Here is a 21,943-nt window from a genome sequence, read left to right on the forward strand (position 1 = left end):
GCTTATGCCAAATAACTGAAAAAAACCTAGTCAAAGTTGCATTTCTTAGTGCCTAATGAGTTACTCATAACAGGAACAGACTGTTATGATATTTTAGCAAGGCAGATAGAGAAGCAAAATGCTATTCCCATAAAACCACAAATTCCTGTAAAAATTATGTTCATACTGAAACAGTTTTTATATTTTTCAGAAATGTTTCCGTCAAGGCTAAGGTTTGTATAGGTATGATGCTTATCTAGTTTTACTCATCTGTCTTAATATTGCTATCTTGTAGCTGTTTTGAAAATATCTTCTGTGGAGAAGGACTGCTTACCACTAGAATTATTAAGCATTTTGTACTTAAAAATGTGAAACGTAAAACCTTCTGAAACTGGAATGATTGGTTCCCAGTAGTGGAAATGAGAGCGACATATCAAGTCATCAGACTTTTCAAAATGTCAGACCTAATTTTCTCTTTTATGATAGAAAACAAATTATAACCGTATCATAATAGAAATGATACATTACTCAGTAAAAATCTTTTATATAGATTCAAATTAAAGAGATATTGAGGTTTTTTAGTTGTTTGCTTTGGTTTTGCTGACTTGTTGTAATTCAGTAATTCATCATTTTGCGTGATGAATCACCTTTCCAAATGTTTTTGGAATAAATATTTATTCTCATTAGGCTGGACTCAGAAGACCTAAGCTAGCATATATTTCTGTGCTCTCATATCACTCTTGCCTAGTTGTGATTGCTGCTAGAGCAGCAAATTTGGGTGGATGAGACTGCTGCATGGATGCGGCTTTGATCGATGACCTGTTAACTTTACAGCACAATTCCTCATCTTTTGTTTTATCGATGTGATATGCTGGGACTTTGATGTGCAGGTTTGGTATCTGCTTATTTCCTCCTGCTGTTCACGGCATTGCCTTAGCATAATGTGGAGAGGGAGCTGGAGACGGGTAATCAAATATATTTTCATCTTGGATTTCTTTATTAGAAATGAATGTTCATTTTGGTACTTGGAAGGCTTGGAGTCCTTCATCAACAGTCTCATAATTGAATTAAAAATCTCTCGACTGTCTAGGGTTGTAATATGCTTCCTACTGTAGGAGACTGTTGCTCCTCATGGATCCTCTTCATGTGTTTGTGCTCTTCTGACCAGGTAGCCAAAGATGTTTCTGTCAGACTGCACCATGAGCTGGAGAGTGTGGAGGAGAAACGTGTTAAAGCAGAAGATGAAAATGAAATCCTTCGGCAGCAAATTATTGAGGTGGAAGTATCCAAGCAGACACTGCAAAATGAGCTGGACAAGTTAAAAGAGGTAAGCAATAGTCAGGAAAGCCATGCAGAATGGTGTGGCTGGGTTAGATGGGAAATTTGACACGCAAGTATCTTAGACTAACTCTTACATGAAATGCCACTGATATTGCTTGTGCAATTGCCTAAAAGGTCTCCTCGCCTTTGTTGTATGTCCCAAATATGTCGGTAATTTAGAAACAATGGAGAGGTAGAGGAGTGATGCTGGGGCTTTTGTCCGGGGCTTCTCACAGTGCTTCTGTCCCATTTTAAACTGGCTCCTCAAAGCCTCTCTTCCTACTGGAGCAAAACTATCTTTGATTTGACTCCAGCTAGCTCTGACTGTATTTTACGCAGACTGGGACTTCCACCTATTTGAGAGTCAAATGAGGTGTGCGTGACTTGTCTCTGAGAGGATACTTCAGATAGGCAAGCCACCGCTTTGACTGGTGCTCTTCAGTGGTGACAGTGGGAGCCACCAGCATAAGCTAGGCAGCAGGAATGTGGTCTGTAATGTATAAATAACATTGCACTTCAAGCGCAGAAACACTGTCTGTTGAGAAAAGGGATCATTTCAATTGGAGCTGACACGTAGTCATACTGGGTGAAGTGACGATCCTTGGAAGCAAGTGAGCTGAGGAGCAGGGGACAGTAAAGGAAAGCTAAATACTAAGCGTGGCTCTTTGCCGGAGCCCACATGCCAGTCTGTAGCGGTATTTCTGTTCTCTTAACAGTACAGCAGATTGGCAGCTCACAGCCTCTGCTCTGTTTTAAACCAGATTGAGATAGAGCATTTAAACATAATGAGGTAAGGCATTTATCCTCTGAGCCCTGGTCAGATTTAGAGAGCTGGTGTAATTATGTGTTATTTTAATCTTTCAAACAATGCTTGCAAGTCAACTAGCACAAAGCCTGACTCAGTTTTATAAGGACAACCCCTATTTAATTTCTCTGTGCATTTGCATTATGGGGAGTCCAGTGCAAGAGTTTTGGAGTATTTTGTACCTAACAGGACAGATCATTAACAGGTGTAAATAACAGTGTTGCTTAGATTACTTAGGAGCCTGACACAAAAGATAAAGTCTGCATGATGTTTTAGCTATTCTTCTTCTTTCTCAATGTTATTTGTGAATGCTGTGCTTAATGGACATGATACCATGTTACAGGGTCTGCATTCTATACTCCATACAAAATTACCCTGTCATCCACAGTACCAAATGTATTGCTTGTTGTTGATTAACACACAGGTCCAGTAGATACCACTTGATGGTCTTTAGGAATAAGCGGTTTGAGAAACTAAATTGTGGGTGAGCACTGGGAAAGAAACTGGTCCAGCAGTGCTGGAGTCTCAAGCTATCTCTAACCAGGCTAAATTTACCCTGCTTCTTAGATTGCTGCAGCCTAGCAGGGCAGGGAAGCCCAACTCACTCAACTGTCTCTGCTGCATTGCAAGTCAAAGTGAATGTACCCTTACTTCGGAGGCAGACTTTGCCCCGTAAGAGGCAACGGCTGAAGGGGAGATAGGGAAAGGGGGAGATGGCAGGTAGAATGATGGGATGCATTCATGCTGATCCGGAGGCACAGCAGGGCATAAGATGTAGCATAAGATATAGTAGTAGTAGTAGAGATAGTCTGGTTTTTCGTACCATGAGTGGTGGTTTCTCTGGAAGTCAGAATTTCACAAGGTCACAGTAGGCGAGAAGACAGGGGTGGGGGTCCTCAGCAGGTCACACAAGGACAAATGAGCCAAAAGCTGGAGAAACACAGTGATACGTGTGCCAGATAAGTATGTGTTTGCAACATTGTTGACATTGCTGAAAAATAAAAAAAAAAAAAATTCTTGCCTCAAGATGTGTTCAAGTAACTATCAGAAGCAATGCTTCTTTAGGAACATTTAATGCGTACAAAGCTCTAAAGGAATGTATTCTAGACATGCTGGTGGGAAAACTAGTGCTTTATATATCAGGAGAAAAGTCACCCAAAGGCCATGTAGCTTCTTCCCAGTCCACCCTGACTATGCATCTTGTCTATCCAAAGGCTGACACTTAGAAGGAGCATCTTTCCGGTCCTGGAGCATTGCCTGAGACCCAGTTAGACAGTATTCGCTCTCTGATATAGCTCACTCTCACCATATGCTCATTTTCTGTAATATCCTTGACTATTCTCAGTCCTTTTCCTCTATCATCCTCTGATCAACAAAAAGGTTTTCTCACATCTGCGTTCACGTTTATTGCTTAATTCAGTGCTAACTTCTGCTTTGTCCTGCCGTACAATTCCCTCAGGTCCAGTTTCTCACTGCAGTGGATGGCGTATACGTTGATTACCTTTAATGTATTTTGTATGCTGAAATATCTTTAGGGATTGTACACATCTCTGAAAGCACTCTTTCTTTAAAGCCACCTTCATTTTTTATGATAATCTTTTGAAGAATTCCTAACATTTATGTTGTTTAGTGCTGTTATGGATTCTTTCACCCCAGTACCTGTTTCGATCTCCTGTTTCAACAGGATTTTTTTGGTGTGAAATATATAAGGGCTTGCTCTGTCTAAATAAGATTCTTATTTCCTTCAAAAAAGCCTTGCAGTTTTAACTGGGAAATTAATTTTTGCCTCCTCCTGACCGTGTAATTTCAAGTTGTTGTATTAAGTAGATATGAGACAGGCTTTCCTCTTTTGTCACTAACATTTCTCAACGTGTCTCAGCTTTGCAAATAATAGAAGCAAAGTTACAACAAAAAGGAAGGGTGACAAGGACTCACCTGCCATGTCCTTCACAGCGCTCTTATCTCTTCTCCTACTGCTGTGTCATAGCTAATGCACTTCTGGATTCCCATTTCATTACATGTTTTCAGAAGCTTGTGCATAATCTATCAAAACCACATCTAGACTCTTGTTTTGTTCTGGTATCTGCCAGGTACTCCTCATCATCAAAATATTCTGTTTTTCACTGATTGTTCCAATAAGGAGCTCTCAGATCATCAGTGAGTCACTTACAGGTCTTTAGGATAATGCCACCTCTTTCCCTTCTTTTTTTTCTTCTTCCGTAAGTATGCTCCATCCCTCCAGCCTTTTGCAGCATTTCCTATAGATGTATTTTGAGCTAAGATCTGGATAGATAAAGATTTTTAACCAACACCTGTGAATTTTTTCAACTTTTGATGTCTTCCAGTTAGAAACCATTCTTCTCTGAATGTCTTCATCAGCACCCTGGCATTCACTTTGCTTAATCATGCCACTCTATTTGCTTTTTTTCAGTCCTCTTAGCCAAGAGGTATTATGGTGCTTTCCTTTTCCATAATGCTTCCTAATTTTTTTTCAGATTTTGTTTTTTTATCGCAGTGTAGGTTTCTCACTCTGCTACTCTTGCCTGAAACACTTCTACTGATTCTTTTGAAGCTACTTCTTTCACCAGGTAATAATGTTTTCTTTCTGAATATTTTTTAACTTTACTGACTGTACCGAGTTCTTTTGCCTCAGTATTCTCTAACTGCTGCAATACTGTGGTTCATTGAATTTCTTTCCACGATTACATTCACCTACTTTTTCAATTTCCCTTTATCAACTCTTCCCTTTTTTTTTTTTTTTTTTTTTTTACTGTGAACTTTTCAGCTGGTTTTGGGCCTTCCTCTGATGCCTTTTTTGTGGCATTCTCCATCAGAGCTTCAGAGTTTTCCTACCGCTGTGAACACTTCTTTGTAGCATATCCTTGCAAAACTGGGATGTCTCTAAGAACGGTCCCTTCTAGGAATTTGCTAGGACTTTCTGTGACTTACCAAAGCTGCTTCTTTCTTATAACTTTAGAAGCAAAGGCAGTGTACCCTCACAGATTTGATAAGTACATGTATCACTGCCAAGGCTTGCTTGCTTTTTTCTCTTGTTGTCTAGGTTATTAACATCACCATTTGAGTCAATAGACTGCCAGGAGAGAAAAAAATTACTCCGTCACTAACAGATTACTTCAGCAACATGCCTGCAACTGTCATTTTCCCCTTCCTGATATCCTAATTCAGCTCATCAGAAATACTGATGTATATTAAAAATTTAACTTGGTCAACAGCAAGAATGCAGAAAACTGTTTCCAAAGTTTCCTTTCTTTGAACCAATGCAAAACCCTTACCAATTCTCTCCTGAGCATCTAGAAACCAGGTCTTTTCTCAAAGGCTTGACAACAGCAAGTGGATTTTCTCTGAGACCTGAACATCTTCCACTCAACATCTAATGCATCCCAAACATAATTTCCTTGGAGCCACCAGGGCATCTTTAGGGAATGCGTTCCTTATATTTTCTCAGCAAAGATATTTCACAACTAGATGGTCTTTAGTGTAAGTTTAAGCAACCATGAAATCATGCTTGGCAAGTGTTGGGTGCCTTTATGTACAGTGATCATTAAATCTGGGGTTGTTCAGCCTGGAGAAGAGAAGGCTCCGGGGAGACCTTATTGCAGCCTTTCAATACTTAAAGGGGGCTTATAAGAAAGATGGGGACAAACTTTTTAGCAGGGCCAATAACGATAGGATAAGGGGTAATAGTTTTAAACTAAAAGAGGGTAGATTCAGACTAGATATAAGGAACAAATTTTTTACAATGAGGGTAGTGAAACACTGGAACGGGTTGCCCAGAGAGGTGGTAGATGCCCCATCCTTGGAAACATTCAAGGCCAGGCTGGATGGGGCTCTGAGCAACCTGATCCAGTTGTAGATGTCCCTGCCAATTGCAGGGGGGTTGGACTAGATGATCTTTAAAGGTCCCTTCCATCCCAAAGCATTCTATGATTCTATGAATTCCCCTGCAAGTAATACGTCTCAGAGTAATCCTCTCTCTAAAAACTCCATACCTGGGGAAGAATAAACCATTTTTGCTACTTATTGTAGAAATGCACTGAGATGGCACAGGACTCACTCCTGTTCCCCATGGGGAGAACGAGTCAGTCGCTTGTTCACAGCTGCTAAATGTGTATTTTCTCACGTTCTTTGTCTGGGTTTGGCGTTGCGAGCCAGGGAAGAGAAAGAGGAATGGCCATGGCAGTGTCGACGCTGCTGGGGAAGGGTAGCCCTGCTGGACTGGACAAAGAGAGGGGAGGATTAGGGACGGAGGTAGCAGCTGCTGAAAGATTTGACGTGAATGCTATGAAATGGTTTAGCAAGAAATGAAAGAGAATTGTGTAACTGGGAAGAAAGGGGCATTTATTGCTTGTGGGACGGCCGTACCGAGCAGGTGACAGTCTCTCTTTATTGACGCTGAAAGCAGAAGGACGGGAGGGGGAGCAACCAGAGGCGTTGCTTTCTCTTTTGCAAGGACCTCTGGTGTAGCAGCAATCTCCCCCATGAAACTGAGGTTTTCTTGGCCAGCTCCTAACTTCAGTTGAAATCATTTGTGCTTCAAGCCCTCCAGGTTGTTGGGACTGTTAGAGGCACGAGTGCTGTTCTCCGGGCATGTTCACTCGGGAAATCACTTCCAGTTGATGGAGGACCATGGCTGCAGCTTGCATTCACTGATGTTTTTAGAAAGAAAGGCAGAGACAAAATGGGAAGGCAAGAAATACTGTTTCCATTCATTTCTGCATGAGAGGAGAGAAGTGCAAGTCTGCTGGCTGTTAGTAATGTCTCCAACACATCTCTCTAGGACACAGACTGAGATGAAAACTGTAAATGGGCTTTCCCCGGTTACCTGTGGGCTTTTTAGGGCAGTGGCTTCTCTCAAGGCTCTTCCATCCAAGGCTTACTTGCTAATGGGGATGCTGTCATGCCTGAGCTTACCCTCTCCTCCCCTGCAGCACCTGGTTGTTGAGGCACACTTCAAGAACTGGTGCTTGTAACAGTCAAAGTATTTTTTCTGTTAAAATAGCTGTTCCTTTTAACAGAGTGAAAAACTGCATTCAGATGCTTATGAAAATGATAGAAATATACAAGATGAGATGAAATATCTTTCAGGCATATTATTTAGAGACAAATTTTGCTCCAAAGTGCATGTGCACTACTCTGTTTAACATGACTAGAGGGAGAGAATTTTGCTGATAGAAGAATTTAGCTCAATAAACATAATATAGCAAAATGCAATCTGATGGCTACTTCTTAGAGCTGAGCATGACAGTCTGATTTTCATTGCCTTGAACCTTTTAAGTAGGCCATAATACACGCAGCATGTGTGTAAAGCATGATTATTGCAATCTGAAATCACTTTTCCCTCTTTTCTCTCTGATGTAAATACATAGGTACAGTGTGAAGTAATACACAAATGGTCACGAAATTATTCTTGGTGAAAACACACTTGTTTGTAGAAAATATTGCCCATGTTTTCATTAGCTGGGACTTCATACATGTTTATTAAGGTAGCACATAATGTTCTTCAGCATTTCTCAAATGAAGTTTACTCACTGGGGTGAAGCAGGGCTATACTGTGAAAAAATCTTTGATTTTTGTAATATATGACTTTTCTTAGTTATCAGTGAGTTTAATTGATGGGAATTCGCTGAGAAACAGGGCAAAGAGAAGACCTGTAAGCTATAGATTCAAATAGCATTAAAAGGGCTAAGCAAGATCACCGTGTTGACTCAGTAACCCTGCTTAGAAGTTACTGCTTGTGACAGTTATAAGTAATGAAGTCTTGTGCAATAATCATAACTAAAACTATTAACTGTATGAAAGTTTTACCACATCACCATTTTGTCTCCAGTATCTTTTTTTCACTGTGATAAATAATGAATTTGTACCTAAACCACACTGAATGATTTATACTCGTTATGGCATTTCAGGAGCTGTACAGATAGTGAAAGGGTCTGTTCAGTGTTGGTACCAGCAAACAGGTTGGAGGGAAGGCATGGGAATGGATCTGGCTTCACTCAAAATGTATAGCAGTTAAGAAGCAAACTCAGTAACATAATTATTTTTTTTCCCAAGGAATTATATTATACATCTTCTAATGCACTGTCCATATTTCTTTTTAGAAATTTTAAAAATAGATTTAAACAAAAAAAAAAACTTGACATTTTTAAAATGTTTTGTTCCAGTCTCATATACTTATAAATGCCCTCCTCCCCAAACAGTACCTGCATCTGAACTTTTGATTTACCAAGTAAATTGCCACCAAGCTCCAGCTAGTCTTTATTTTCTAGGTATTTGCTATTTGTCTACACTTGCCAGCAATCATCTGACACTGCTTCCAAATCCTATTATAAAGTTTCAGGTGAGGGCTTTTGAGAGAAAGTAATAGTGACTGCTGATCAGATCCAGAGTTTTATATCATGCAAAAACCCCTGCTCTTCTGTTACTCAGCCTGAGCAGAGCCTCTCATCCTCTAACTCACCCCCTTCATGACCTTGCTCCTAAATATGTTGGTGGACCTCAACTGGGCTTTGCATATGGAGAAATTATGTTTAAGTGGTGGCATTTACAGCAGGACCAATGACCTACCATAGCTGCATGATTGTCCAGGTACTGGTTAGTTATAAGGAAACCTTCTTTATATAGTGACTGAAATTCCTCTATGCCCTCTTTGTCGTATATTTTTCTTACTATATAGCAGAAGTCTTTTTAGTAACTAAAAGACTGTTACTCTTTCAATAACAGAGACTGGCATGGAGATAACCTCCACGAAGCTCAAATTGTGTGTCGGTCTCCCCATCCTCCACCCAGTTACCAAAAATAATCCTGCTGTCTGTCACGTGGGCTTCAGCAGTGACAGTGCAAACAAACTGTAGCCTCTATGACATCTATATAAAACTTTCATGGGAAAAAATATGGGCTTATTTTTCTTTCCTTCCCTTATTCTGTCCACAGCATAATTAAAGTTTTTCTTCAGCAAGCCGTAGTGAAAAACTGGCAGCAAATCCTTCAAGTGCTGTTCTGGGGGGAAAAATCAGGGCATGCTTTCCATATTCTAAATCACATTTCAATTAGGGCATAAGTCCTCGATGAAGACAGTACCCTTTTCCTTCCTTGCCAAGGTGTGGGCAAGACTTTGTTCCAGGGCAAGCAAATTTTCTCAGTATGCTGCTGTTCTGTGAGCAGAAGCTGGGATTTAAAGCTGGAATATCCATAGCCGAGTGTACACTGACGTTAATTAGGAATATCCCTCATCTTTCGGCTCTCTGGTAAAATTCAGATCAGCCACCGTCTGGCAACTGTTCACATGGGAAGTGTCATACAGTGTTTGGGGTGGAGACGGGTACCCAGTACATCGCGGTTTCAGAGATGTCTCATGCCCTGCCCTCCCCGCTTTCCACCCAGGGCTCGGAGGAGCCAGCACAGATCCTAAGTGAATCTGGTCTCGAGCATATCAGGGAGCTCCAGCTGAAGGAGAAAGGTTATATAAACCTGTAAAAAAGCACCCTTCGTTTGGCACTTGGTGCAAGCTGGCATCGCCAACAAACTCTGTGCCGCCGCTCCTGCGAGGCGCAGCTTTCCTGCCGTGCTTTGGCTGGCTTACGGTGAGCGGGAGCCAACTGTTTTCATCTCACGTCACCGGTAATTTCATCCCAGCATCTGGAGCTCTGGGTAGTGGGATGGAAAAGAGGGAGAGACAGTCTGTCAGGGTGAGAAGAGGAGCTTTGTGAGATGCATAGTTTCTTACCAAATTTCCCAGCTTGCCTGTGGTTTTTGTTGTGGTGATTCTGCATGTAGGAATCCGTGTCACATCAGAGTACTGGCAGCCACCGGGATGGCACTGTCCGGAAATGCTTAGGCAGGTGAAAAAAAGTCAGAGCTATTGATTTTTGTCCTTCTTTGAAAGGGTTAATTGATTATTTCTCTTCTCAAATTAATTATTTACATTTGCTTCTCTAGCTCTATTTTTAAAAGGCGAACGTAACTTATTGCACAGATAACTTATGAATTATTAACATCGCACTACTCAAGCTGTCAGAGGATGACCGAGGGGGAAAGATCTGACCATCTTGGCAGGTTTTGCCCTGCCACATGCTACAGCACTGGGCTTTCCCCCTTCCCTACGCCTGGCACCGTGCTGGTAAGCCTGGCTCTGCCGCCCAAAGCCTTGCTGGCTGTCAGGCAGCCCAGCTTGGCGGTGCGTCACGCGTTGTCTGGATCCATCAGGAAGTTCTCTGTTCCCCTGGAATGGAAAAATGGAGTCGCTCGGTGCAAGTAAGTCACAAAAAGGGATTAAGAAGCAGAGAGGTGGAATTTGGCAGTTGGGAGTCTTCAAGCAACCTCTAATCAGCACATTTTGCTGCTTTCTGTAAATAACCTGTTTCCTTTATGCCACAGATGAGGATACTTTCACCCATCTTGCTCTTTTCACAAACCTGATTCATGCCAAAGCGGTGGCATGTGCAGTACTTCAGCCCCTTTCTCCTCCCCATAGGAGTGATCCCCACACCCCACAGATCCCCATGGGTTTTGACGGCAGTTATATCACCAGGGAGCTCGCTGCAAAGCTGGCATGTTTTTTCACCCTGTTCCTACACTCAGCCTGCTGAGAAATGCCTGGGAAGGAGACAGTTTCTGTTCTGTGGGAGGAGGCACGGCGAAGCCTTCGCTTGATTTGGGTTTGGGTTTGTGCCTTGATGTGCGAAAGCCTGAAATTTCTTTTAGTACCCGTAACGGTGGTTCATTCAATCTAGAAAAATGACACTATCTGCCCCAATGGGTACATCATCTCTGATTTCTGTGTTTCCTTTTCTTTTTACTTCATATTTTGTTGCAAGAGGAAAGCTCGATCCCAAATGAATATAAGCATTGCAAGATATTCTTACCCTAATATGAAAATTTCAGGTCTTGCTCCAGTGATAGTAACTGGAGCTGGGGAGGGTAAATTGTGTTGATATTTAGCGACGTCAACATGTCTACGTGGGCAGAAGGAGCACAATGATCCATCTGAGATTGCCAGATGTACGTATTGGTCTATTTAAGGCCTCTTTCTCAGGGATCACTCCAAAATAGTTACAGTCCAATCTCTTCAGTGTGCTCTTGCTGCAGTCAGCTGCGCCAAGAGAAACTGGGTCTTGTGCGAAGATTGGTGAAGGCAGCTCTCCTCACCGTCGCTGCATGTAGAGTTCAGGATAAATTCCCATCCCTGAGTGCAGTAGTGTCAAAACAGCAGATTTAGAACAGCAGTTCTAAAGCAGATTTAAATCTGAAAGCCTTTAAGTTGCTTTTCTCTTTAATGTTTTTTCATCATATATAATATATTTCTCTATCAAAAATAATTGAGGATTGTTTGTTCACCTCCACTTTCAGTTTTCAAGAGTCTGGTCCTTCATGAAAAATGGTTTGGGTTGGACGGGACCTTTAAAGGTCATCTAGTCCAACCCCCCCTGCAATGAGCAAGGACATCTTCAACTAGATCAGGTTGCTCAGAGCCCCATGCAACCCGACCTTGAATGTTTCCAGGGATGGGGCATCTACAGCCTCTCTGGGAAACCTGTTGCAGTGTTTCACCACCCTCATCGCAAAAAATTTCTTCCTTATGTCCAATCTAAATCTACCCTCTTCTGGTTTAAAACCATTGCCCCTTGTCCTGTCACAACAGGCTGTGGTAAAAAGTCTGTCCCCGTCTTTCTTATAAGCCCCCTTTAAGTATTGAAAGGACACCATAAGGTCTCCTCAGAGCCTTCTCTTCTCCAGGCTGAACAACCCCAGCTCTCTTAGCCTTTCCTCATGAGAGGTGCTCCATCCCTCTGATCATTTTGGTGACCCTCTTCTGGACCCACTCCAACAGGTCCATGTCTTTCCTGTACTGAGGACCCCAGAGCTGGATGCAGCACTCCAGGTGGGGTCTCACCAGAGCAGAGTAGAAGGGCAGAATCACCTCCCTCAACCTGCTGGCCACACTTCTTTTGATGCAGCCCAGTATATGGTTGGCTTTCTGGGCCACGAGCACACGTTGCCGGCTCATGTCTAGCTTTTCCTCTGCGAGTACCCTCAAGCTCCTCTCTGCAGGGCTGCTCTCAATCCCCTTATGCCCCAGTCTGTATTGATACCAGGGGTTGCCCTGACCCAGGTGCAGGACATTGCACTTGGCCTTGTTGAACCTTATGAGGTTCACATGGGCCTGCTTCTCGAACTTGTCCAGGTCCCTCTGAATGGTATCCCATCCCTCAGGCATGTCAACTGCAGCTTGGTGTCATCTGCAGACTTGCTGAGGGTGCACTCAGTTCCACTGTCCATGTCATTGATGAAGATATGAAACAGTACTGGTCCCAATACGGACCCTTGAGGGTCACCACTCGTCGCTGATCTTCATCTGGACATTAAGCCATTGACCAGTACTCTCTGGATGCGACCATCCAACAATTCCTTATCCACCAAACAGTCCACCTATCAACTCCATATCTCTCCAATTTAGAGAGAAGGATATCGTGGGGGACCGTGCCGAAGGCCTTACAGAAGTCCAGATAGATGACATCCGTAGCTCTTCCCTTGCCCACTGATGTAGTCACTCCATCATAGAAGGCCACTAGGTTGGTCAGGCAGGACTTGCCCTTGGTGAAGCCATGCTGGCTGTCTTGAATCACCTCCATGTCCTCCATGTGCCTTAGCATAGTTTCTAGGAGGATCCGTTCCATGACCTTCCCAGGCACAGAGGTGAGGCTGACAGGTCAGTATTTCCCAGGGTCCTCCTTTCTCAAGGAGTCCTTCTGGTTTTCCATTGCCATGCTCATGTGTCTTTTATGATGACTTTATTAATCTGTTGATTATTCCCAAACCAGAAGATGTAGTGCATATTGCCACAGGTATCACGAACTGTGCGCGGTTATAGGGGAAGGTTCCCATATTAGTCTGGGGAGGCAGTGAAATGTAGGTCCTACATTACTCATCAGGATGTGAAGTGGTGGAAATCACTTGTGGGAAGGAGGTTACTGTTGTACCTTGACCATTATGCATCAAAATTATAGAAGGATAGCTCTTAAGTTCTCCACTGTTGTGGTCAGCTGTCAGGGCATGTGACTATAGTTTCTGGATTACCTTCACAAGGGAAAGGAGAAAGAAATTAAGGTGTTTCCTAAAAAAAAAAAGAAAAAAAGAGTTGGAATGCATCTTTGAAATGCCCAGCACACCAGTCCTCCCTTTTGGTGTCCTCCATCTCCTCAGATGGCCAAACGTATCAGCTTTCCTCCCTCCCCTTCTACTGGCCCCTCCTTGGTGGGATTTTCACATCTTTTGTTCCCTCCCTCTCTTCTTCACCTTAGGCTTTTCCTCTGCATATTACAGATGCAGATGCTAAGTCGAACCCACAATTCTCCAGTCTATGCAAACCAGCCCTTGAGGTTAGGGGCAGCTGCGATGGGCAGGACTTCAGGCACACCTTGGGACAGCAGTCTCTAGTGCTGGGAGCTGAGCTATACTGTTTGAAAAGTTACTTTACAGCTGCTCCAGAAGTTTTTGCTCCCCTAGGTCAGGGCTTCAGGCAAGCACAAAAATCTTTAAACAGGAATTTTTTTTCTGTGCTATTTCTGGTTCCACCTGCTCTCAGTTTCCCTGGAAATACTGTGAGAACGTTCCCTTGTTGGGATCATTTGTCACTTCCATTCTGGTCCTGACTGTAATAAGTGCAAAGACCAAACAAAATGAAAAACAATATGTCAGTGAATATTAAAGTCGGGATGTTTTTGATCCTGCAGTGTTGATTTCACTCTTGGATAAAGTTTTGTGTCTGTTCAGTTTTGTTTGAGTGGATAGTCCACCAGTCCACACAGCCATACAGGAGACAGTAATTCAGGTAGTACAAATGCAGAGATGTCCCTTGCTTCTCTTGGCCACAACTGTTGTAAGAGTAACCGTATGTAACAATTTGTGTATTCTTTGGGGGAAAAACGTAGAAAATAGAAGGAGTTTCTGCAGTTCTGCACAGGAAGATGAGGCATTGGCTTTCCTGCCAATTTCATTGAACATTTCCTGCCTTTCATTGAACATGATTTTGTGCTACCTATTGGAAGAAACAGGTACATGGCATGAACTGCTGTCCTTCTGAGTCGGTATGAATAAGCACTGTGAAGAACTTCAGCATTGTTGTTTCTTTGCTACAAGATGATCAGGAGAAAATTTGGCAGTAATTTTCTTAGTCAAAGGGAAGGAAGAGGAGCCTTGTGGGGATGAGCATTGCTGGCATGGACATTCCACACGTGCTTCATGTCTTCATGGCTGCAAGAGCAATAGAAAGGCTATGGATGTGATACCCCACAAGTATCCACAAGTGATACTCCACAAACATCCACAATGTAATGCTCCACAAGAAGTACAATACTTCTTCGAAGAATTTGGTGTTAATGCAAAGATCTCTAACATTACTACATGATTTTTCATAGTGAACACAAACCAAGAGAGAGGGAAAAAGAAGGCCCTTCCGTACATTATCTTCAGTTTCCAAAACCAATCAGCATGTAATTCTCAATGTATAAAGACTGACAGTGCTTTCCAGGATTCACTGAGACTAGTTACTAATAAAGGCGTTTTCACAACTGAACCTGACAGTCTGTTAACTGGTTTTAAATGTGGGTGTTGATTGGATCCTGGCACCTTTATTCCAGGTCATCAGCCGACATAATTGAAGGGGACAGGAGCACTAATTGGAATGCAAAGGTTGTCATTCTAATCATATTACAATCTAGTCTTTAAAACTGAAGCTGTCTTTTCATCCCTTTCCTGGACTGCAACTGATTTGATTCCTCACTTGGTCACTCTAGCTCTTGCTCTGAGGTCCTGGAGTTGAGTTTTACTCGGCAGCTCAGGGATGAGAAGAGGGAGAATATGAGATTTCCTCCTGGGCAATCAGGAGAGGAAATAGTTCAGATAAATCGCCCACCACCAAAGGCTCATTTTACTCCTGTCTCAGAAGTGGGAACCGCTGGGCGAGGAGGACGTGGCAGTCACTGCTTGGAGACTTGTGATGGGGGATGACGAGCAGTAAGCCTTGGAATACTTCTGATTTAGCTATAATTTTCTTTTCAGGGGCTTCTTGTTTTGCAACGGCTCATAGCTGATTATCCATAATCAAGACATTTCAAACAAAGCCATTAACAGTAATATTTCTACTCTTCCTCTGAAATTCTTCATAAAGGTTTAAAACCTTAAACCAGATTGGCAGGTTGACATTTGCAAGAAGAATTGTTTTTACCATGTGAAACTGCTAGCATAAAGAGACTAGGCATCATTAAGGATTTATCGAGTTTCTATTTTCTCCATTTAGGTACCGACTATTATTTTCAAATGAAAGATTTACCATAATGAAATCATTAGTGACTGTGCATTTAGGGGTTTTTTTGACAGCACTCCTAGCTATTATAGCCAGGCAGTCAGACTCTGCCTCTATAGCACGCATAGCAGTAACAACTTATCTTTTCCTCTTTGATAGGAGATGGAGAATTTGACCACAAGTGAGCAGATGTCAGAATGATCATAGCTACCTGCAGTTCTTTTTTTTTAAGCTCATGGTGTAATAGCTCTTTGGCTTTTTACTTTCTTATCTTTCTCTAATTGCAGACCTATTTTTTTTTCATGACTGAGCTTGCGTTACAAAGGCAGCCTTGGGGAGCAATGCGATGAAGAAATGCAAAGTGAAATATCACATTACTGTCCAAGGAGGGAAAAATCAGTCCATGTTAAGCTTTTTAGGACTTCAGCATTCAGTTCATGGGAATTTTGAAATATGGGAGAAAGTGATGACAGTACTTATATTTACAGGGGATTGAAGGTAGGGGAATTGGATCCCTGGAGGTGTCAAAGAGCTGATTGCTGTTTGTCTGCAGTTTTTAAAGAGAAGCTGGCTATGCGGCAAGGGCAAGTCAAGCCTTCCCAAGTAACAGTGACAATCTCTGGAGGCAGACTGCCCAACAAAAAGATTTTTTTCTGTCTCAAACCATTGATTATTCTTTGAGACCTAATGAATCCTCCAGACTAATATATATGCATTAAAGCACCCATTATTTTCGTTTGACATTCAACAGCAAACAAGTGCGTGAGGTTTGATAAAGTAATTTGATTACAGCCAAATAAAATATCAAGGTTTCAGTATCTTGCAATTGTGGATACTCTCAATGGTTGGCTTTAAAAACCTCCAATTAACATCTTCTAGTGGAGTACCTATTCCTACCCACACGATGTGGGATCCAGCAACCACACAGTCCATTTTCCCCATCTGTGGTACCGTTTTGTCAACTCCAGACTGTCAATTCAGCATTGCAGCAACAGATAACGAACTAAAATCTGGACTAGGTGAGGTTGAGCATGCTACTTTAAAAAGGTATTTCTGTTCTTGAAAATGGTACATGAAGCAGCGTCTGAGGCTCGCCGTTTGATCAAGCAGACCTTCAAAGTAAATCTGTTTAGTGTACTTTTTGACTACCAGTCCTGAAATCTCAGCATGGGATGAGGTTTGTTCATAAACAAGAGTAAAAAAATGTCCTGCTGAACAGACTGTATTCCTTGGCACGGATCGACTGTTCTCTGCTATGATCAGTGGAGGTAGCCTCTTCTTACAATAACACATCTGAGGGCACTGGCCAACCCACCAGCTTCTGCCTTCGGTAGCGGATGCTAATTCATTTGTCTGCCAGGAGAAATGGAAGAGAATATGTTCCCTTTCCTTTCTTTGCCAAGCATCAGGGGAAACTACAGGTACAAATGTTCCCCTCCCAGGACAGGCAGTCGCACGGCGCTTACCTACTTACAGATATATCAGCTGCAGGTTGCTGCCTCTCTTCTGCTGCCTGCTTCTGCTCTTTGGTGGGTTTGGAGCATTTGCTAAATGAGGGACACTGGAGCCAAAAGCTCAAAGTGAAAATTCACCTGTGACAGTGAAAGTATGTCTTAATTCTCAGAAGATTTGATAGTTATCTGGGATTGTGCATGTCCTCTGTATTTTCTCTCACAATTGTCTGCAGAGTTTTCATGAAAGGGAAGCACGAGGGGGAAGAAGATTATAATGCCCAGATTTTTAGAGAGTGATGGTACAAAGGGTGGGATTGTGGAAACAGAACAGCTCTTTCAGATATAAAACATGATAAATTGCATCAGCATAATGATGCTCAGCAGAAGCAAGTGAGTAGCAGAAAAGGAATGTAATTTCAGTTATGCCATAAATTCACTTTTGGCTGGCACGGACAGCTGTCAGAGGGCAGACAGAATTTCCTTCCTAACCCTAATGAAATACAAGCATTCTGGTTTTAATTTGCAATTGGCATTTCTTTGGTGCAGCAGAGGTTGGAAGACACCTTCCCCCTTTTTTTGGTATGAAGTTTCCAGTTTGCCTGGAAGCATTCATCTGTTTGTATTACTCATTCCCTGCTTTTTTATGACGTGAATTTCCTGTAATGATCTCGTGATGTTTACACCATTCCTTGCAATGGCATAAACAGAGATTGATGCCTTGTTTTCATATTTGGGTGTGGTAGGGAATAGCCACATGCAAACTGCTGCTGAGCCACATCCAGGGAGTCCTATCTAATATCAGCTTGAGACTCGTTTCAGGTGCAAGGTTGATCCTCTGCTAATGCTGTCAAGCTTGAGGACTGTCTGCACTGAGTTCCAGGGGGATTTAAACAGTAGAGGGAAAAAATAAATTAATAAAGAAGAAAGAGTGTGCTGAAAATAAATTTAAACTACTAATGATTAGTATTACAGCTACTACGAAGAAAACAGTCATTGAGAAAAAAATCAGGAATGCGCAGGGCTGTGGTGTATGCAAGAGTTTCTAGTAATCTTAAAAAGATTTTTAGCCAATATAGCTACTTAAAGTATGAGTAGCTCTTTCATACTCACAAAAATGAAAATAAGGTATTTCAGAGTGTTTACTGACATTTAGTAATGTATTTGGGGCTATCAAAATATTTTCAGTCAGAGACCCTAACTGTAATTCTTGAAAGTTAGTAAATTACATCATGGAGTTCTCTGTGTGATTTATCCCAGGCTTACTGATGGGGAAAAGTGAGGCACAGGGTTATTTAAAACATATACTACTTTTTTGTTGTTGTTGTTCCTGATCTCTTGACTGGGGATAGCCATTGGGCTTTGAGGCCCAACTACCATGCAATGAATTCTTATCCTTGAAGTGCAACAGGGGTATGTTTGAAAGTAGCTTTACGTTTTCTTTTATTTTTCAGATTAGAATTGTAATATATGTGTGTGGCTAAAGAGTTGCTGCCCAGCTTGGGTATCCTTTCATTGATAACATTCCAAATCACAACTTTTAACAGCAATCTTTAAACCCCCATCATTTCTCCTTGGTGTTTACTGCAGAAAAATGTTTCTGCTGCTGCTTACTTTGCTCCCCCAGTCCAAGACAAAGTGACTTTTACACTGGCACAGAGGGTTGCCGGAGGCAGAAGCTATTACAGAATAACTTGTTGGGTAGACGGCATAAACAAGTCACCAGTCTGTGAAACTCACTGCTACATGATTATCACCGAAGAGCAAGGATTTAGGGAGACTCAAAGGAGACTAGGCATGCATCTGTATGAAGTGAGCAACCAGACCTGTCATACGAGTGCAAATATTACCACAAGTTTTAGAAATGAAGGCAACACTGGATTTAGGATTTAAGTGCACATCAAATTTTGAGATTTACCTGGGGTCCCTTTAGCTTGAAGGGATTTCCTGCAGAAGCTTCTTCTTTCGAGCACCGTCGGTGATCATCCCCAGCTTGCTTCCCAAAGGGAACGTGCAGGTGTCTCTCAGTCTGATATGCATAACCTTGCTAAAAACATACGCATTGAAGCCAGGAAGCTTCACAGCCCCAAATCGCTAACAGAAGGGATTACATCTGAATCGGCCCAAGATTGAAACTCCAGTTTCATATTCTTCCTTCATCTGAGCTATTAGAAATCCTCATTCAAATGTGAAAAGTCCCTTTCTGTAATGTGTTTTGGCATCTCATTTTTTTTATTCTCAATACAGATTCCAGACATGGCTGGCTTTTCTTACTTGATGCTTATCTTCTCCTCAGGAACTTTAATTAAAAATAGTACATCCTAATAATGTAGTTGCTTGTGTAATTTTTCTCTGGCAAAATAAATTAAATTTAAGTAGGCTGTATCATCTTGCTGCTTACTGATGGAATTTTCTTTTTAAGTGGAAACTGCTAGATGAGCATCTAATCAGTAATTCAACTGAACCAAGGTCTTTGTTTTTAATATTTTCTCCCAATGACGAATGAAGGAAAGATAATGTTACAGAATTTCTAGGAAGTCTGAGAGTCCAGTTTTTAGCTGGTGCATGGCTTTTAATGCTTTTTAGCAAGGTTTAGCTATCATCATGGATGTATAAGCTTAATCCTGACTGTAGTAAAATAGGATTTAGTGCTGCTCTGTACCTTCCCAGCAGAGCTGGAGTAAACAGGATTTGTGTGGGTAGGTATCTGACAGGAACAGCTGCATAACAGATCTACAGTCACTTGTGGAGCCTGTGGGCTGCAGCATCATGGGGGAATTTGGGCTCTGGGTTCATGCAGGGGAAGAGCTGCTGCTCAGTACCAGGCTCAGGCCAGCCTCCTCCAGGACAGGAAGAGATGGACACCATGAGGCAGAGCTGAGCACAGCCTGGTGGGCACCACTTTTTGTGCTGGGATTGAAGAAGCTGAATCTAGCGAGGGGTCAAGCTCCACACAGAGATGTGTAGTCCTTTTCCTTAATCGCTGAAACGTGTTGAGCATCCTCCAGGTTTTTATATCCTTTGGACAGGGGTTATATAAATTCTATTGGTCCCCTCTTTACATTTATCAGATCTAATGTAGGAAAAACAGGAGTAGTAAGTATGACCAAGGCATAGGAGTTGTTCTCACACAGGTGGGAAGTGGAAGGAAGGAATTACACAGCCCAAGTGCTGGGTGCAGAGGTTGGTGGCACTGCTGAGGAAGTGGGAAGAGGACGAGAGCTAATCCCATGCCACCTCAGCACTGCTTGGAAAATTTGACCCAGAGGATTTGGGGATTTTATTACACCTTTATTAATTATTATGCTGAATTTCATAGTGTTTTGAGTCACGTGGGGAAGGGACCAGTAGTGGTTTTCCATATCTTCTGTAGGCTAGAACTGATGGGCAGGTAGGACTAAAAGATTTTTGTCTGAGTTCAGTAAATAAAGCAGTGCTTAACTGCTTCCCACAAACTGCTGATCTCCAGGCAGACCTTCACAGCAAACTCACCTTGCCTGACTTATTCCTCTCCTCACCCCAGAAATAGGTAACTTCATCGGTTGGTCCCTTGGATCACCTGTCATTTTAATGGCCGTGGTTAATTTAAATAATTTAATAATTTAATTTTAATAATTTAAATGTATTTTACTACAGTTTTAAAGAGTGCTGCATCGTCAAAGAAGCTGTGCCTTTGAAACGTGGGCTCCCTTTATGGTCACTTCATTTGTGGGTGTACACTTATATCATCCTGCTAGCATGCAGGAGAGGCGAGTGACCTACTTGCCCACCTCTCCGTGCGTGGACACACACTCCTGCTCCCACTGGGTGCTGGAGTGGCTCTCCCATGCTCACTGGGATGGTGCCTGTGTGAGACCACAGGCCTGGTGAGTTGGTGCTGGCAGGGCCGGGGCTGCAGTGTGATAGATCCCTGGGAACAGGGAGTCACCTTGTGGCTCAAAGCCACCCCTGGAGCTGGAGCCAAACCCAACCCGTGCAGCAGCCCTGGGAAGCAGCCATGCACCCATCCCTGCAAAGGTGGCATCCAACGTGTCCTTCTCCTAATGCTGCCCTCCCTGAAGGATTGCTCCATTAGGAGAAGGCTGCTCAATGGCAGCACCGGGTTCCTTCCCTCGCCCCGCATCTGTCACACAGGAAAATGGAGCAGCGTTGCTGTTTGCATCCAAAATGGCCCCAGGCCCAGGCAGGAACCACTTTTCTCCACACTAGCTGGGAGCTTGGAAACAAGGACAGTCTTGAAATGAGTCTTACAGCCCTCTTTGTAGGTAGGATTGATTTAGAAGTCCTTGCACATGTGAAAGAGTAGGCGATGGCATGGAGGATCTGGGAATTGAAGGCTACCTGAGAAGGAAGTATCACACCCTTCTCTTTGAATCAAGTCAGACAAAGGGGGATTAATCACTGACTTGCAAAGAACGTTATTCATTAGGTTAGCAGTGAGATGTGATTTTGTTCTTCTTCAGGAATTTGGTATGCTTCATATGTCTACTCCTGACTCATGCTCTTTGTGTTCAACAGGAATTCAAGTGGTAGATGGAAAAGGTGATATGGGGAGGTCTGTACCGAAAAGCTGAAAAAGGCAGAAAAACTGAAAGTTTGAACTTCCTTGGAGGCTATTCCTTTGAGCCAGTATTCAAGGACATGGAATAGCAGGGAATTACTGATACCAACCCCAAGGCTCTTTTGACCCACTGCACAGGTTTTAGCTCTGCAGAGAAATTACGTGTGGTCTTCTCTAGGTGAATATCGACATGTGTATTACAGGCACACAAAAACTCCAGTGAGAACTGTCTGGAGCTGTTAACAAACTTTGCTTTCTGGCATGCCCATCCCTTAGACCTTTGCAAACACACAGAGTATTCATCTGACGATGCAGAGATGTGTATTCCAGCAAATCTGTTATAGTATGCAGTGGATGCTAAACAAGATATTCTTGAACAACTGGAGGTGGGAGGTCTTCAACATTTTCCATCGTAAATGTTAATGTATGTAGCAGACAGAAGGAGTATTATATAAAAAGTTAACGCTTTCAGATTTTTCTGGTGCTGACCTATAGCAAGGAGGACA

The 21,943-nt window shown here is 42.5% G+C and overlaps 1 protein-coding gene across 2 annotated transcripts in view; it reads left to right on the forward strand.

Annotated features, from left to right (window-relative positions):
- Nucleotides 1-21,943, forward strand: part of MTCL1 (microtubule crosslinking factor 1) — a 110,811-nt gene that overhangs the window by 12,170 nt on the left and 76,698 nt on the right. For both annotated transcript variants that reach the window (XM_082325154.1, XM_082325155.1), the window contains exon 3: nt 1,148-1,306. In XM_082325154.1, coding sequence (XP_082181280.1) covers nt 1,148-1,306 — 159 coding nt within the window. The remainder of the gene's footprint in view (nt 1-1,147; nt 1,307-21,943) is intronic.

The sequence above is a fragment of the Platalea leucorodia genome (assembly GCF_965183815.1).
Source record: "Platalea leucorodia genome assembly, chromosome: 1".
Lineage (NCBI taxonomy): Eukaryota > Metazoa > Chordata > Aves > Pelecaniformes > Threskiornithidae > Platalea > Platalea leucorodia.